Below are 19,520 nucleotides of genomic sequence, written 5' to 3' on the forward strand. Positions count from 1 at the left end.
GCAGTTCAAAGCAGCCCACGCAGACTTCCGTCTTCCTCTACTCAAGACTGCCACTTCCTGACCACTGGAGCTCTCCTGGGCCTTTACACGGAGAGGAGATTTTGTCTCCTCTGACCCAGAGCTCTATGCAAAGGCCCAGAATCCCAGATCTGTTGGAGGGTAGAGACACGGTTAGCTTTCCTACTCCCACACAACTCCAGTGGCTCAAGTATGTATGGCTTTGCTTCACCCGGTAACATTCTGAATTGGCTTTTCAAACTACACCACCGCACATGCCTCAAGAAGAGAAATGAAAAGGAGAAAAGGTCAGTTCCAAAAGAGAAATAAGACAGAAATCAAATACAAGAGGAGGTCTCCACAGAAGTACTCAATTACCATGCTTCTTGCTGCATTTGGTAAACCCATATAGTTATGGCAAATGATATCTGCAGAAAGTCTAGAAACCAAGAAACACACTGAGGAGACCCAGGGAAAGGGCACCGACATGCAGCTCCACATAGAGAACCCCTCTCTTCGCTCCCCTGTGAGTGTTGGTGGAACCATCACTAATCCTTGAAGACCAGACTGGTGAGCAGAAGCAGCCTAGCCCTGCAAGGAAAGGTGACTCTTTTCTCCCTCTGTCCATCTCCAATCATGAACCATTCCCTCTATTTCATTATTACTCCCCAAGAAGCTGCCTTATGTCAAAAGTACTCCCTCTTAGGACATATGTGAGAGTGTGTTAATGTTAACGTATTGTGTGTTAATATTAAGTCGTAGAAATTTATCTCCCTCATTGGTGTTGTAGGAAGCATCCAACATTCTACTCTGCTGCCCTGTCCAAGAGTCTCTCTCTTCCTCTTTCTGCCTTCTCCTGTAGCTGACCATGGTGCCAAGGGATCATTCTGGAAAACTCCCATGTCCTCTGAACTCCTTGCCTTTCTCTCCTTGAATGGAATAATGGGTAAAATTTTAGAGATACTTAACCAATCTCTGTCTGATTGCCTTATACACCAGCCTCAAATATTCTTTGTGGTAAAGTTCCCAAAACTTCCAATTGTGTTACTATTTGACTATATCATTAGCTTCCAATGATGATGAAGAAACACTGATCACAGTGAAAACATGGGACTAAAATTAAATATAAAGAAGGCCCAACTAATGCAACAGGTAGAGCAACCAGCCTTAGAATTGACAATGAAGATATCCAAGTGGTGGAGTGCTTCTGCCTTTTAGAGTTGACCATTAACTATAAAGGCACAAGCAGTCAAGAAATGTGCTGCAGACTAGCACTTGGTAGAGCAGCCTGAAGGATTTGGAAAAGAGATTCAAATGCCGTGATGTGTCTATACCTACAAAGATCAGAATCGTGCAAGCCATGGGATTCCCTTTGATGCTCTATGGAAGTGAAAGGTGGACTTTAAAAAAGCAGGATAGGAAGAGGATTGACTCTTTTGAATGCTGGTGCTGGAGAAGACTCCTGAGAATACTATGGACAGCCAGGAACACAAACTGATGGATCAACTCCTGGTTCTCAGTCAAGGCACAAATTACCAAGCTCAAACGATCCTACTTCAGACCCATTATGCGAAGACCCAGCTTTCTGGAGGAGGCTGTAATGCTGGGAAAGGTGGAAGCAAAGGGAAGAAGAGGAAGAGCAGCAGCAAGGTGGAGGGACTCAGTTACAGGGTGTCAGGGAAAAAACCATGTTAAGCATGGGAGGCAGACACACCATAAAACAAGTCATTTCAAAGTTCTAAAAGCTTTATCAAAAGTTAGTTCAGCAAGAAAGGAAAGTGCAATCAAGAACATACAAGGTACTTACTTAGATACACATTGCAATGCGGACCGACAGGAGCAAGCCGTCACTGAGACAGCTTGACCATGTAGGTGCAGACCCCCAAATTGCAATCCTTTTTATCCTTTAAACCCGCAAACCACAATCATGACTCTTAGGATTTTCATAACATTCCCAGAGCTAATTTCCCCACACTTTCCTGTTCCCTTTGTCCCTGTCACGTCTGTTCCCATCAACAAGTTTGCTTACTTAATAGTTTGCTCTAGTTTTGTAAGCTTTATTTCCTGTCAGTGCCCCAAAGGTCATCTCCAAGCTAGCCCTTGCTTTTATTAAATGTGATTAAGCAACATATATCTATATTAAAATAAGTTTTAAGCTACTAGTATTTTTCCTCTCACAATCCCCACTTTGTCCTATGGACAACACTATACCAGAGAGGAGCTGCAGCAACTCCTGTGATTTAAGATCGACAGGGGAGAAATACTTATTACATAATTCAACACTTTATGATTTAAGATCAACAAGGGAATCTACTTAGTTACGGTAGCTAAAGCTATTAAGCGGTGATGATAACAATCAATTGTTGATGGATCAGGGATATTGGGAAACATAGGGATGATCTACTTCAGTCTCCATAGACACAATTGTAGGGGCAGGAGTTTGTCTCACGGTGGCATACAAAGCCTCAATGCCATCTTCAGGAATGGTAGCATAAATAGCAGCATTCTCAAGGACACTTAAAGAAGTGGTTGTCCCAGAAGGAACATGTGACAGTTCTGAAACGAGGTCTGTTGTACTGAGAGTAGGTAATGGAGGAGGGGCCAAAGTGAATCTGGAAGATGCAATATTCTGACTGGTGGTCTGTACCATCAGAGGGATAGGGGAGGACCTTGTGGATGCAGAAATGCATCTTCGAATTAACAAGAAAGCCAAATAGACCAAAAAAAGAATACAAAAGACTGTGAGAAGAACCATAATGATCTTTCCTCCCAGGCCAGAAAAGAAGAAGGAAAAGAAATCCCAGCCTCCCTCTGTCTCAAAAGAGCCAAAGGGGGTCAGTGTGTCTTTTTTATAATCTGCTACGGCCTTTCTCAATGCCCTAATATTGTCAAACAATGTCTTGTTTCCATCTGGGATAAAGACACAGCAAGAGTTCCCCATGAGTTTGCATACCCCACCTTGTTTTGCCAAAACATAATCCAAGGCTATTCTATTTTGTAATGTAGTCTGGCAGATGGCAGCCATTTCAGTAGCAATGAGTGAAAACTGAGAGGTCGAAATATTAGAAACTTGTTCTAACAATGTAGAAAATTTCTTGCTTTGTTCCCAGAGCATATACATACCAGCACTGGGATACAAAAGACCAAAGAATCTATACCATCCGTTATCCAAAGTGGGCTTCGGGAGAGATCGTTGAACCCTATTGAGAATGGTCAAACGAGACATGTTAGGTGGTATAGAATGAATATGGGCTTCAAGGACCAAATCCAGTGGTTTCTTTAGAGGCATTAAGCCAGGGCCCAAAACTCCTAGGTGACAGGAACCAACCCACACAGGGGGCAATGCTCGATAAGCACGTGATCCACAAATAAATGATAGGCCTTGTGGAGCCACTATGCCATTGACCCATTGGTTCGGATCAAAAGTCAATCTATCTGCTACTGAAGCATCTGTTAGTTCCGTAGCAGGTCTATAAGTGGGTGGATATTAGTATTTCATCATTTTGGTTAAAGAAGAACATAGTGGGAGAGAGCAAGTCTCTTCAGGAGCTATCTGGCAGCACATGGTAGTTTTGCGTACCCATGCTGGTCCTGAAGGACCTTCCAGAATTCGTGAGTAATCATAACAGGTTCGAGGTAGAAGCAAAGAAGGGCATTTGTTCACAGCGATCATAATTGGACCACAATAATCCCCAGAATAAGTACAAGGTCTATGACGATCGGGAAAATAGTAATTCCAAATAAACTTATATAAAATGGTTAAATTGCATTGGCTATCCCCAACTTTCCTAGAAAATTTGGAGACCAGAGTAGGTGTAGGGGGAAAATCAGGACCGCTGGCGCTTATACATACATCCCCGAAGACTGGTTCTAAAAGCAGATGATATTGAAAGGAGCACAATTTGGGATTTTCTCTACATTTGGGAATTTCTCTATAGACATTTATAGACATTAACCCACTATCTTTCCCATATGGAGTCAAAGGTATTAATGCACTAGTGCTCCATAAGGTACTGATAAACCATTGTGTGGGAACCATTTTGGCAAACAGAGGAATGACATGCTGATCAGATCCTAAGTTATAATTACATGTCCAACAGTTGCTTAAATTTGTAATCGAATGGGTAGCTCGATACATATCTACCAAACACAAATACATAATATCAAGCTCAAGGCTCCTAGGGACTCTGTGAACAACAAGGCTTCTGGGGAGCCTTGCGGCTGCAACTCTTGAGTGACAGTTCCTGAGGGAAAGAACAAGAAGTCGACAGTATTCTAACATAACGGAGTCCAGCATATGAATGTCTTGCAGGTGGAGAAGCGAAAGGGGGGATGCCGGCACCCTCATTGGCCATCCCATCAGGATTTCATGAGGCGACAGTCCAGTAGTTTTAGATGGAGTAGCTCGAATTGACATAAGAGCAAGGGGCAAACAGTCTGGCCATTTCAGACCAGTCTCTTCACAAATCTTGGCAATTTTGTTTTTCAAGGTAGAGTGGACCCTGCACGTAGGACTGTTCCAAGGGCCCAAGGGGGAGGATGGGATCCAGCAGCAACTGGGGTAGATTGTCCAATGTTATGCTGCTGACAGGTGGTGCACGATGAGCAGATTTGCCTCGCCATGGCATGCACTCCTGGGGCAACCCATTCCTTGATAATAGCTGCACCAATTCCCTCCGGACCAACATGGGAGGCCCCATGTTGGACACGAACAAGATATGGCAGCAAGGAATGTGGGCACACAGGTTGACCACTAGGGTGGCACCAAAGGCCAGCAGAGGTAGGGACACAGCCTAACCTGGTCCAATGACGATGCTCCGATCGAGGAGCTGATTGTTGTATAGCAACCAGCTCAGCGAGGGCTGAGGCTGTAGAGGCATCTGAAGCATTAAAAGCAAGGACAGTAGGACTAGAGCCCGGGGCCATAAGGGCTACCCGTTTAGCTGTGGCATCTGCCAAGGCATTTACCATAGCAACTTCAGAAGTAGGGGACTGGTGAGCAAGGCATTTAACAATGGCAAGTTCAGAAGGCAAAGAAAGAGGTGAAAGAAGATCAGAAACATATTGTCCATTCCTGATTGGAGTCCCCTGGGCCATTAGAAACCCACGAAGTTTCCAAAGTTGGCCAAAATCATGAACAACGCCAAAAGCATAGCGACTAGCAGTGTAAATGGTGGCAGATTTCCCAGATGCATAATGGCAGGCCTCAGTGAGTGCTACAAGTTCCGCAATTTGGGCCGAGCAGACTTCAATAAGGGGACCAAAAGTCAAAGGCTCAAAGGAAAAACAGACAGCAAACCCTGCCACCAGCTTCCCAGAGGGATCACAGAAGCAGGAGCCGTCAACGAAAATAACAAGATCAGAGTTTTGGAGGGGAACATCAAGGAGGTCTTGGCGAGGCTTAGAAAGAAACGAGCAAAGAGCCTCACAGTCGTGAGGATCGCCATCAGTGGGTACAGGAAGCAAGGAAGCTGGATTCAAGGGAGGACAGCGACGGAGGGTAATATGTGAAGAGGAGAGGAGTACAGCTTCATATTTAGTCAAGCGAGCAGTAGAAAGGAACTTATTGCGGGTGTGTGATAAAACAGCTGATACAGAATGAGGAACAGAAACCACCAAATGATGGCCTAAGACCAAATCAGCAGAGCGTTCTACCAAAAGAGCAGCTGCTGCAACAGCGCGCAAGCAAGGGGGCAAACCTTTTGCAATAGGGTCCAGCATAAGGGGAAATAAGCAATAGGTCTTTGCAAAGAGCCATGAAGTTGGGCAAGAACCCCAAGGGCAAAGTCCTCCCATTCATGACAATAAAGAAGAAAAGGCTTATCATAGTCGGGGAGCCCCAAAGCTGGAGCAGAAGCCATAGCTTGTTTAATAGCAGAGAAAGAAGACTCAGCTTCAGGAGACCAGGAAAGGGGTTCAGAAACATTATGCAAAGTCAAATGGTATAGGGGACGAGTAAGTTCAGCATAAGCAGGAATCCATTGGTGACAGAACCCAGTCATGCCCAAGAAGGAGCACATGGCCTTCTGGGTAGTAGGCTTAGGATGTTGCAAAATAGTTTCAATGTGAGAAGGCAAAATAGAGCAAGCACCCTGTTTTATTTGTACCCCCAAATAAATGACTTCAGGGAGACAAAGCTGCAATTTAGATTTTGAAGCCTTGTGTCCTCTTTCAGCTAAACCAACAAGCAGTGCCAAGGAATCTGTTTGCGAAGCTTCTAAAGAAGGGGAAGCAAGCAACAAATCATCAATATATTGCACTAGGGTCGAGCCAGCAGGAAAAGAAATAATAGCTAGGTCTTGTTGAAGGACTTTGGAAGAAATAGAAGGAGATTCACAGTATCCCTGGGGAAGACAACACCAGGTTAACTGAAGACCCTCATATTGAAAGGCAAAAAGGAACTGAGAGTCTGGGTGTATAGGAACAGAGAAAAAAGCAGAAGATAGGTCAACTACTGTGAAAAAACAAGCATCAGAAGGGATAGAGGAAAGAATAGTAGCAGGATTAGGAACAGTTGGATAGGAAGGAATGACAATCTTGTTAATATGGCATAGATCCTGAACGAAGCGCCATTTTCCCAGGGTCTTTTGTATTGGAAGGATAGGGGTATTGCAGGGGCTCATTGTGGGGACTAGGATGCCCTGATCAAGAGGGGCCTTAATAACAGGCCGAATTCCATCCTGAGCTTCCTTGGATAAAGGGTACTGGGGAATTCGAGGGAGAGGCTTAGTAGGATCAAGCTGGACATAAGCAGGTTCAGCAGAGCGAATATGATCCACATCATCAGAATGAGAAGCCCAGAAAGACTCAGGAACATGGGCAAGAATAGAAGAAGAGAGAGGAAGCCGACTGATCTGGCTCCAAGGGAGAGCCTGAATATGCCAAAGGTGCAGAAGCATGCAAACACGCTAGGACAGCAAACTTATTGTCAGAGGGGATATCTAAATATAACCCATCAGGCTGACAATAGATGGTGCAACCAAGTTTGCACAAAAGATCACGGCCTAAAAAGTTAACTGGGGAACAAGGACTTAAGAGAAAGACATGTTCCTGTTGCAGGGGCCCAAAGGAAACAGAAACAGGAAGGGAGACAGGGTGCGGAACAGAAGTATTTGAAATACCTATTGCATTTACCACTTGCTTAGAGGATTTGAGCTGAGGAAAATCCTTCGCTATTAAAGTAGAAAAAGCAGCCCCGGTGTCTACCAGAAATTTAGCTGGCTGACCATCAATAGCAACAAGGAGCTCTGGATCAGAAGGATTGAGAGGAACAAGAGGACAGGCAAGGGAGGGACTGAAGTTGCAAGACACCAGGCTGTCCTGTTGTGGAATGGGCAAAAGAGCTGGCAGAGACCCAGGGGCTTATAGCCGTAGAAACCGTGATGGCTTCAGGGGAGGAAGAGGGGCTAGGGAAGGAAAACAGCTCCTGGGGCGTGGCGGTGGCTGAATCCCCGAGGCAAGGTAGGGACAAACATTGCAAAAGTGGCCCTCCATCCCACAATTATAACAGTGGTAGGAAGACTGCAAAGGGTTGAAGGCAGTTGGAAAAGAAGGATATAGAACTTTCAGCTGAGGCGGGGGAAGAGGTGGAGGTGCCGGGCTTTCCGGAGCACGAAGCTGTAAAGCCATAAGCTTAACCTCCTTCTCCTCTTTCTGTTTCTTAAGGGAAGAGGAATAGTGGTCAGCTATGTCAATAATTTCAGAGAGAGACTTGGCCTTCCATCCAATAACATTAACACGGATGGCCTCAGAAATTTTAGGACGCCAGCCATCAACAAAAAAGGAAACCATACCTTCTCAAGCATTGGTTCGTGGTTCAGTGACACCAGAGTGTTGCTCAAAAACAACAGTGAGGCGCTCCATGTATTCTGCTGGCGACTCCCGGTTAAGTTGCTGACAGTCTTTAATTTTGCTCCAATCTGTTTTTACAGGACAAACCTCAGTGATATTAGCAAGTAAACGTGTGCGAATATTAGCCAGCTCACCAGGGGCTGGGGTTTGAAGGGGCCATGCAGCTTTTTCTTTCAGACGCTCCCATACCCCTTTAGGGCAAATTGCACACATAAGTTGATTAAGATCTACCCAGGTCGGATTATAAACCTCAATAATAGTTTCTAATTCTTCTTTAAATTTAACTGGTTCATCTCGGATGTTAGGAAATGAATTAGCCATATTACGAATCTCAGTCTGAGACCATGGCACATGAACCTGGATAGCTTTAGGGACTGATTGTCCATTAACAGTTTCTGTTGACCCAGGCATAGCTCGAAGGGGAAACTGTCTATAGGTTGCTCAGAGAAATCCAAAGTCTGTGCAGTGCGGGGGGGAAAATCAACCCCCTTTGGGGTAGATGAAAAGGGAACAGCACTACAAGTACAGAGAGTTACTTGATCCCAAGTTTGTAAATCAGAAAGAATAGATATCACGTTAGGAGAAAGTTGCTGGGTAGAAACAGGTGATTTTCAAAACCCATGTCAGGACCCAGAGTCTGACTAACTTTGTCTACTTCAGCTTTAAGAAATAACTGAGGGATTATGAGCAAGCTATCTGTGGTTTGCAGGTTCTTCTGTACCTCCCGAATAACCATGCGAAAGTCAATAGAGGGGGAGAAAGGCACAGGCGCAAAGGAAGGCAAAGACTCCTTGTCTGGAGCATCCTCCAACTTGGACTTTGCATTTCCCACGACCCACAATAGTAATCACAAGGTGTCAAAATAAAAATCAGCCTAATTCAAAAGGTCAGCGAAGCCAAGCATAATTGCCATAGCACAGACAAACAGGCTACAAAATCTCATAGCCAGGCACAGACGCTTGTGGTTACTTTAACAGCTCAGATGCTTGTGGTTACTTTATTATTTTTCAATTCCCTTTTTCTCAATAACTTCTCCCAACAACCACAGATCGGGACCCCTCACTCGCTTCGCACCTCAAACATTGTGCGTCTTAAACATACACAATCTTTGAAAAGGGAACATTTAAATCCTTCAGTGTTTTGTTTCTTTCTCTTTAAGCCCTCTCACTCACCAGCAATTCACATAGTGACTACAATCATACCAACACTAGCAACCACAAACCAACACATCCAAAAGAGGGACAGGCTTCACATTCATAAATTGTCTTTCACTGAATCTGTGGAGGCACGAGAGTTCCATCAACTGCCCTTGCGTTCCAGACACCCTGGTCAACGACCACTGGTCTTGCAGGGAGCTGGGTGCGGCTGCAATTAATTTCTCGCTCAGCCCTGATCCAGAAAGGGGATATATAAGGGAACTAACACACACACCCCTTTCTTTTTTTTCCCCCTTGTTGTTGCACAACCCCGGGTTTAGTAGAAACTAGCCCTTGTCAACAACACAATCCTTATCTACGGAAAAGGGCCGGTCTCACTGTGCAAGCCAGCAATGGCAAGGGACACCACACCTCGGCAAGGTAGCCGACCCTTATCTACAAGAAAGGTGGGGGACCCTTATGTATGGGAAAGGCAGTGGAATCCTGAAAGGGCAAAATATAAAATGAAAGCTGTAAGGCTATGCCCCAATGTGAGATACAAAAGAGCAGCAAGACAAACAGCATAACAGACAAACATAAAACAGCAACAACTTTGAATACCCACAACAAAGACAAAACAAACAAGGACAAAAATAAATGAGTAACAAAAGAATCACCCAGTAACGAAAAACCCTATAACAAAACCCAAACAACCCCTTAATACTGAAATGAAAGTAATGAAATGTATAGTTTTCAATGAAATGAAAGTATAGTTATAGATCACAGAAACGAAAGGATAGTTAAAAGAAACCTCAGGGCGTGACCCTGGCCACAACTCAACTTCTTCAGAGCTGATCAGTCTCCTGATGAGCTGACTCGACAAGTTCCCAGCAACAGAGATACCTGGACTGTTTCACTCTCGAGCGCAGCAACTCCACAGCCGGAATACTTCTTACATAGTAAAGTACATATTAGAAATTCCAAAGAAACCAAAAATCCCCAGTGGGACTCCCCAGAAAAAGAGTACCTTCTTACCTTAGAACTTTGAAGAAACGGTGTGGGTAATTCCAGGAAGAAGCAGCTGAGAGCAAATGTTCAGCTTGTCCCTTCCTGGCCAATGCACCAAAACTGTCAGGGAGAAAACCACATTAAACACAGGAGGCAGACACACCATAAAACAAGTCACTTCAAAGTTCTAAAAGCTTTATTAAATGTTAGTTCAATAAGCAAGTAAAATTCAACCAATAGCATACAAGGTACTCACTTAGATTCACATTGCAATGCCGACCATCACGAGCAAGCGGTCAGGTAAGACAGCTTAGGCGTGTGGCATCGACCCCCTCAGATGCAATCCCTTTTATCCTCAAAAACCACAAACCACAGACATGACTCCTAGGTTTAGCAACTGAACCATAAGTATCTTGGTGCTAATTTTACCATACTTTCCTGTTCCCTTTGTCCCTGTCACGTCTGTTCCCATCAACAAGTCTGCTTATTTAACAGTTTGTTCTGGTTTTGCAAGTATTATTTCCTGTCAGTGCCCCACAGGTCATCTCTAAGCTAGCCCTTGCTTTTAATATTAAATGTGATTAAGCAACATATACTGTATCTATATCAAAATAAGTTTTAAGCTACTCGCATTTTTCCTCTTTCTTTCTTTCTTTCTTTCTTTCTTTCTTTCTTTCTTTCTTTCTTTCTTTCTTTCTTTCTTTCTTTCTTTCTTCTTCTTCTTCTTCTTCTTCTTCTTCTTCTTCTTCTTCTTCTTCTTCTTCTTCTTCTTCTTCTTCTTCTTCTTCTTCTTCTTCTTCTTCTTCAATTTGTATGCCACCCATCTCCTCGAATGGGTGACTTTGGGCAGCTCACAATTAAAAATCAAAAGCCTATAAACAATTAAAATACCTCATAAATAATTAAAAACTGAATCCATTAAAATCTACTATAAAACAAACTCTATACATAAATATTAAAGACATTCAAGATGACGGTGGCGGGGGAGGTAAAATCAATTATCCCACAAGCCACTTCCACTGATGCGAGCCCCCATCCATCCCCCAGGCCCTCTGGCATAGCCAGGATTTCACACCTTTCCTGAAGACCATGAGAGTGGGGGCACACCACACCGTGGGAGGTAGATTGTTCCATAGAGCAGGGGCCACAGGAGAAAAGGCCCTCTGCCTAGGTCCCGCCACTTGAAATTCCATGACTGGTGGGGTCTGCAACATGCCCCTTCTGCTGGACCGAGTGGGGTGGGCTGAAATAACAGGAGCAAGATGGCTCCTCAGATACCCTGGTCCTGTGCCATGAAGGGCTTTAAAGGTGATGACCAACACCTTGAATTGGACCCAGAAGCAAACTGGCAACCAATGCAGCTCGTGTAACAGCAGTGTTATATGTGCCCTCCAAGGGGCATTCAGAACTCTCCATGCTGCCACATTCTGTACCACCTGTAGCTTCCAGATACTCTTCAAGGGTAGCCCCATGTAGAGCACATTACAGTAATCCAACCGGGAGGTGACCAGGGCATGAGTGATTGTGCGGAGGACCTCCTGATTGAAGAAAGGTGTAACTGCCACACAACACAAAGTTGCGCAAAGGCCTTCCTAGCCACGATTGCCACCTGCTCTTGAAACAGGACCCGTGAATCCAGGAGGACCCCCAGATTACGCACCAGGTCTGTCTGGGGTAGTGCGACCCTGTCAAGAACCAAAGATGATAAACTCCTAGATCTTGAGGCTCCCCATACCCACAACCACTCTGTCTTACCAGGGGTCAGGAAGCCTGTTGTCCCCCATCCAGGCCCCTACAGCCTCCAGGCACTGCGAGAGGGTAGTCACAGCATCACTTAGGTCACCCGGGATGGAGATGTATAATTGGGTATCATCAGCATACTCGTGATACCTCATCCCATGGTGCTGGATGATCTCACCCAACGGTTTCATGTAGATGTTAAATAGGAGGGGGGAGAGCACCGAACCCTGAGGCACACCACAGAGTAGGGGCCATGGGTTGGACCTCCTGCTCCCTATCAACACCGATTGGGTTTGGCCTTGGAGAAAGGAGCCGAACCAGCACAACACTGTGCCACCCAGCCCCAAGTCCTGCAGCCAATCCAAAAGGTTACCATGGTTGATGGTACTGAAAGCCGCCAAGAGGTCAAGAAGAGCAAGGATGGATGCACCACCCCCATCCCACTCTCACCAGAGATCATCCAAAAGTGTGACTAATGCTGTTTCTATCCCATAACCGGGCCTGAACCCCGACTGATAGGGGTCCAGATAATCCATTTCCTCCAGGATCCTCTGAAACTGCTGTGTGACCACCTTTTCCACCACCTTTCCTAGAAAGGGAAGGTGGGAGACTGGACAAAAAGTGTCCAGAAGGGTGGGATCTAGCGATGGATTCTTGAGGCGGTGGTGGACTAAAGTCTCCTTTTAAGGCTTCGGGAACATCCTCTCCTGCAAGGGTGAATTGACCACTGCCAGTACCTACCCTAAAGTCACCTCCTTGGTGGCTTTAACTAACCAGGAGGGACAAGGATCTAGAATACAGGTAGATGCACTAACAGCCCCTAGGACCTTGTCCACTTCCTCAGGGCCAAAAGGTCAAACCATACCCAGATAACTGGGTAAGAATGTTCCCCGGGCAACTCCACTGGACCCGCCTCATGCTTGGCCTCCAACTGAGAGCAGATCTGAGAGGTTTTATCCATCAGGTGTTCAGCAAATTCCTCTGCACAGCCCTGTAGATAGTCCTTTGAGCCCTCCCTTCCCAGGGGGGACTGAGTGACTCTGAACAGGGCTGCCAGGTGACACTCTGAGGATGTAATAAGAGCAGAGAAATACTGATGTTTCGCCACCCTTACTGCCACTAGGTAGGCCTTAATAGCTTCTCTAACCCATGTTCAGTTGGACTCGTCCTTAGTTTTCCACCAGCAGTGCTCTAGACATCTCTTAGCCCTTTTCAGCTCACTTAACTCCTCCATATACCATGGGGAGTGCCGGGGCAATGGGCCAAGAGAGGCCGCATAGGGGCGATCATATCCAAGGCCCCAGCCACCTCCTTAATTCAGGCGGCGGCCAGGGCCTCTCCTGGACCGTGCAGCAAGGCCTCAGGAACAACCCCCAGCTCCCTTTGGAACACTTGCAGGTCCATCAGTTGCGAAGGGCAGACTGTTCGAATAGGTCCTGCCTCCCTGTGGAGGGGGGCAGCATAGGAGAATCTCAGGGCCACCAGGGAGTGCTCTGACCAAGACAGAGAGGATAATATGAAATCCCCCACCAGTTCACGCTATCACTGCCCCGACAAGAAAACCATGTCTGGAGTGCCACTGTCCCAAGTTGGGCCATGGATGATCTGGGATAGGCCCATGGCTGCCATGGTAGCCATGACCTTCTGAGCTGCCTCCAAGACCATAAGCCTGGGGAACTTGACTGCCAACCCGGATATGGCCTCCAGCAGCTCAGGCAGGGAGGTTGCTACGCAGCAGGCAGGCAACACCCCCAACTAAGAAATAAATACTTAGGAAAAGGGCTTCTTTGCAGGTAAAATCTGCTCCTTTGACAGCCTCTGACCTTCATACTCAGTGAAGAAGCTTCTGGAGTTCCTTTCGGTTCTTGGTGTGCAACTATTTACTTCAAGCTCTCAGTAGACCAGGAAGCATTGATGGGCCAGTCCCACCAGCTGAGGGGGCAAGTTCTCACATGTGGGTCCCTGGTCCCAGGGTTCAACTTGCAAGCAGGTCTGAAATCAATCTGGCAAGCTCAGAAGAATCCAAAAACTGTCAAATATATCCTATTCACCAGATTTCCAGTGAGGGCAGAATTTCTATGGCCACCCTATTTCAGGAATCCACATTCACACCCTTTTGCCCTTTTCTCATGCCCTCCATATTACTGCATTGGGTGCCAGTTTCCTTCTGTGTCCAATTCAAGGTGTTGGTTGTCACTACATGGCATGGGACCAGGTTACCACCCCCATTATGTAAACCCCGGGCAAGCACAGAGGGTATGTGTCAGGCCCAGCCCAAGAACAATGGTGAAACAGTCCAGTTGTCAGGTCTACGATGTTCAAACTCCAATACAGACCAATCTCTAGAACTCCAAAGTGGATTCATAAAAGATTTCATTTATTGGAGGATACGTGCAGCTCTAAGCCAAGCATTGCTAAAACTAAAGCCCGCATAATTTTCCCTCTACTTTTCCCCCCTCGTCCCCCCTTCAATCTAGGCACCACTTTCAGTTCTCATAGAGGTGTGACTTTGTACATTCCAGCCCCGATAACACGTCTTCTTCCTGGCCTTCAATCTTGCTCCGGCTCTGTCTTCTTTCACTGAGCCCCCCCCCCCAATGAGAATGGCAGAATCAAAGCAAGCTACGAAAACATTCCCTATATACAAATGGCATTTACTATGCTAATAAAAGAGTCCTCTAGTTGATATATATTTTGATTGCTGCCGATTCTGACACCAGCTGAGTAAATTCCTTTATTTGCTTACACCTTATAGACAGAATCTTGCCAAACTAAATCTATACTACAGCAACTAGTTGTTCTACACTGGGAGATTCTACGGAGTGGCTATCCTGAACCTCTTTCACTTCCCACACTGCCCCTGCAGACTGTATTGTCTCTTGTCTCCTTTCCCCTCCTGGAATGCACCCCCTCCTCCCTGATAGCCTTCATCTCTCACACCACCCTCCTCTTCATAGGCACTGTCCATCAAGTCATGCTATGGACCCCGTTGATGAAAAAATGTTGACTGGTGGGGCCCAGAAAATGAGCCTTCTCTGCCATTGCCCCCACCCTATAGAATACCCTCCTGCAGAGGTGAGGCAGGCCCCTACTCTCTCGACCTTCCAGAAAGGGGTGAAGACCTGGCTCTGCCAACTCATGTGGGGCAAGAAGAGGGGTGGCTAGCACCTTGAAGATGCTCCTGTAGGTTAATATCCTTATCTACCAGCAGTACGTTGGAAGGTATTATTATTTATGTATGAATATGGTTTTTATTGCATTTTTATTGTATTTTAAATAATATTTATTCTTGATTTTACTGTAAACCACCCAGAATCACTCCCTAGTGAGATGGGCAGTGACCAGATTTGAAATACACACACACATACATTCACACACATAGAGAAAAGTCTCCTTATCCCCCTTTTTCAGGCAGGAGGCTCTGATCCATCTTTCATTTTTTTCGTAATGGCTAGACCTCATGAAAGCTTGTTCTCTTCTGACTACGTGAAAAGAAACTCTCAAAATATTTGGGATCCTTAATTGCCCTGAACATGGATTTATTCATTCACATAGAAACTGTGTTTGAAATGCTAAATTTGTCCCCTCATAAAACGTCTGAGATGAGGGGACCGCATCTGGTCCATCTGGAAAACAAATTTTCTCTGGCTCCATCTCCCCCCTCCCCAACACACCCCAATGAATTCAGGATGTGGCAGAGCTGATTTTCTCCTCTTTGCAATTTACAACTGAGGATGGTCTTGTTTGTCTTCTGAACAAATCTCCAGGGATTTCCCTCAAGATCACCTTTGAAACAACCAGCAGAGCAGAGTGGTACAAAGGATGATGTCTTGCCCTGAGCCCGAAAGGACAGCAGCATAAAAGTCTCCTGCACCACTGAGACTTGGAGCTGAAGACCAGGGCCCTTGAGGAGGATTATTTCTCTAAATTCCTTTCAGACACAAAGCTTTTGCACAAGGAAGCCCCCAAACTCTCACATTCGGGCTGCTTCCAATCCTTCTCCCGACTGCTTGTGAGGAGCAAGTGGGTGTGCCAGCGATGCGAGGAATGGTTCTCCTCTTTTTTCTGCTTCTCCTTCCCCAGATATCCTGTGAGATGATGAAGACAAAATGCCCCTTGACTTCACAACGAGAACTTTTTGACTGGATAAATCACTTCAGGCCAGGCGATTATCTCTTTGGGGGAATCATTACTGCAAAGAAAAGTGTAAATCCACTTTACACTTTCACTGAGATTCCCTCCAACCAACCTTTCCGCTGGTGAGTCATTATTTGGGGATGGAGTTGCTGCTAGTTCATTTGCTGCTAATTATCTCTAATTTATTTTACTCCCTTCCCATGATCTTGTCCCTCCTAAATTTCTGTTGGAGGTGAGGAAAGGTTGGAGATGCATCAACACTGAGGCAAAGCCAAATGCCTGACCTGCTATTTCATCTGGAGAAACCCCTTTTGACCTAAAGAGCAAACCAAGGTTGCCTGACCTTCAGATGCACAGCAAGAATCATGTCTGCTGTGTAAAACCTCTGAAGAGAAATGAAGTGGAGGGAAATTGGCAAGTGAGAAGGGAGGTTGAGGCCGAGGCTGTCACTTTCTCAGAAAATTGGGGAGCTGAGAGAGTTTCTCTCCTGATATTAAAAACTCGGCTTCAGAAGAGAGAGAGATAAGACCCATTATTCCTGGTAAGTGACACAATGGACGAAACGCAGGACATCTTCTTAGTCCCCAAAGTCCCTGGACCAAATTTCCCCCCTTCTCCCTGCAGCTGGCTGGGCAGGAGAGCCTTCAAGGGCAGGCAGGGCAGACAGGACCAGCTACATCTGCACATCCCACTTAACATCTGTTTTCTGGGGTCGATCAGCAGAAAGGGGGAGGAGAGGGAAAATATGCATCCTGGGGAAGAAGGCAAGAAGGTAACCTCCCTGAGGGCAAATTGCTTTCAGTCTCTTGCAGCTCATACTGGCTGATTGCTTGAAAGTTTAACAATAGAAGTAAGTTACATATAACAGCACAGACCAAAATTGAATCTGTGAGGTCATGGATTTTGTCCTTCAGAAATGAGAGTTGGAAATGAGCAGTGAGCTGGCCTCTTTTATTCATCACCTCAAATTAATCCTGGATGTTGAAATCAAAGCAAAATAGATCCAGATCTCAGAAATGAGCAACAAAAGGAAAAATACTGTTGGTTCACTTCAAACCTGAATAAAAGTAAAGGTTCTGAAATGCTGGGCAAAGTTACTATGAAGGGGAAAATAATGATATTGGGATCTGGTGGGGATAATATAAAAAACAACAGCCTGTGATTAAAGAACTTTCCTAAGAATTAAACACGAGCGGAAATAGCTTGAAATTTTCTTTCAGGAGGAGACCTACAAGATTTCCTCTTAGGCCTGCATTTTTAATAAAGATTATTAGCATACGTCAATTTCAATCTATGTATCTAAATAGCTCACGTAAGAAGTACAGACCTTATTAAAATAAAATTAATACAGCAATGAGCCAGATTCAGTCATGGAATAATGTGAAAGATTACAGTAATTTCAGTCTCATGAATTCAAGATCTCTCCTCATTTAACAGCTCATAGAAGGTTTATGTGATAGTAGTTTAAGCTGAGAGAAACCCCAATTTCAGATGTGGGAGAAGCTGGTCCAAAAATGGTTTCCATTCACCTTAACCACAAATACAAGGTTATTGTTGATGTTGAGGCACAATCCCACAGATGTTATTTTGCAGAATGAATTATACATGGTTTCCAGTAAGAAGGACAAAGTATTCCTGAATTTCTTACCGTATGGAAAACTCACTGAGTGCACTTTGTAGAAATGTAGGGTTTGCGATCTGTAATAGAAAAATTGCAGGCTGGAAAGGAAAGAGTTTTATTCATTTTCTGAACTTGCTGAGCTTTACAATGTAACCAAATGTGGAAGAATGAACCAATCTGATTGTTATATTTCCAGTGATTTAAGAAATCACTCCTGTAGTTACATTTGTAAGATATCTAAGTTTTCTCAATAGCGTTCACTGCAAGTTTAATTTTTCTGTAACGTTGAAGATATTTAATGATGCATCCTTTTTACTTCTCAAGTATCTACATCATTTACTCCTAAGCTTAGAGGTTGAATGTACTATTTTTATATTCAGTTAACATCCAAATGTATTAGAAGAGATCAGCATCAGTCTTTTTCTCCTTTTTATTAAACTTCAGAGCGCTTCATTTTCTTCAGATGTTGGGTCAAAGCCTGCAGCCCCTCCCCCAATCATGAGTATCATCCCACCCAGGTCCACTCATGCTTGTCCCATCATATTCCCTTTCTGAATTAAGATTACTACTTCTTCCTCTTGATATCTGTAAGGAAAAAAGAAGTGAATGGGGTACTACAAATGAATTTGGGACAACGGTACATCTTCTGTTTTTTCAGGGATAAAAACATTCATGTCTGGTACCTCCTGTCCTTCTTGATTGCCATCCGTGAGATCAACCAGAATCCCCTCATCCTACCCAACATCACTCTGGGCTACAACGTCCATGACAATCATTTCAATGCAGAGATGAATGCTGAAGCCTTGCTGGACCTGCTTTCTGCTGGGGAGGCAAATGTTCCAAACTACAAATGCGGAAGACAGAAAAAGCTGCTGGCGGTCCTTGAAGGGATGGACTCTGACCTCTCCCGACATATTGCAACCATGCTCAGCATCTACAAAATCCCACAGGTTAGCAGGGAAAGGTGTGGATTATGGTCAGTCTCTTCCCTGGAATCTTCAAGACTATTCCAAAAAGATACAAGAGATTTTTAATGCTGTAGTAGAGACATAAAACTGGTTGATCAAGAGTGCTATCAGTAATTTTATAGAAGTTTCCTCTCTAAGAGCAAAACCTCTTTCATTGCTCCTCTCTACTCAAATAAAATTCAAAATTCCAAAACAATATCAAAAATTGATTTGGGTAAATGAAAGAATGTATTACAAGCACCTATCTCTTCTTCAAACTGCCGGCAGTTCAGGGAGAAAGGCCACCATCTATTCCAGCTGTTGATGAGTACAGCAGTCCTATGAAATTTTTGAAAATCAAACATAACCCATAAGGGTTTATCTAAATGTAAGATAATTTAAAACATACAAGAAAGGATAAATAGCTGGTGGGGCTTTTGCGGGAAACAGTGGCAGAAAACAATATAATAATTTCTGTATCTTTCCTTCTAAGCATCTTGGTCCTGGTTGAGGCTTGGATGGGAGAACATCAGGCTGTAGATAGACTGGGAAAGTAAAAAATAATAATAAATCCCACAGCAAGGCATTAGCAACCCAATTCCATACACCTGATGAGAAAGCTGTAGGGGTGTGTCCATGAAGTCACCAGACGCTGATCTCAGTGACGGTTTTGCTACCGAGATAGAGAAGGGCACTGCTGCCGGTCTGCATGTCTGGCCCATGTAGTCAATATTTGAGATCCTTTCACTCAGAAATGTCAACCAAAGGCTGACTGGCATGATGGCAAAATCTTTGGCTTTCTTGTGTTGCCCCGAAGAACTGAGCAAGTCTCCATTTTGAGTGCGTTTGTTGGTGCTGAAATCATATTACAATTTGGAATTACTTACAATTCGGAATGAATAATATGTATGAATTGGATTTCACGGGTCATTACCAATTCCTTCCATTTTCTCCAGATTGCTTATGATTTTGTTTCTGATGATCTGAATGATAAAACCCAGTTCCCTTTTTTCTATCGGATGCTCCCAAAAGAAGGAATCCAATACGCAGGGATGGTTAAAATGATCCAGCATTTCAGATGGA

General features: G+C 44.7%; 1 protein-coding gene across 1 annotated transcript in view; it reads left to right on the top strand.

The window, feature by feature from the left end:
• The first annotated feature begins 5,193 nt into the window (after positions 1 to 5,193).
• The window catches only part of LOC148214022 (vomeronasal type-2 receptor 26-like), a 54,437-nt gene continuing 40,110 nt past the window's right edge, over positions 5,194 to 19,520 (top strand). Inside the window, exons 1-3 of the mRNA XM_088128863.1 lie at positions 5,194 to 5,430; positions 15,816 to 15,991; positions 18,149 to 18,440. Of these exons, the coding sequence (XP_087984989.1) occupies positions 5,194 to 5,430; positions 15,816 to 15,991; positions 18,149 to 18,440 (705 nt within the window). The remainder of the gene's footprint in view (positions 5,431 to 15,815; positions 15,992 to 18,148; positions 18,441 to 19,520) is intronic.

Source organism: Python bivittatus, unplaced genomic scaffold (genome assembly GCF_059951505.1).
Source record: "Python bivittatus isolate LINGU-HERP-01145 unplaced genomic scaffold, Pbiv_v1 ctg000820_np1212, whole genome shotgun sequence".
Lineage (NCBI taxonomy): Eukaryota > Metazoa > Chordata > Lepidosauria > Squamata > Pythonidae > Python > Python bivittatus.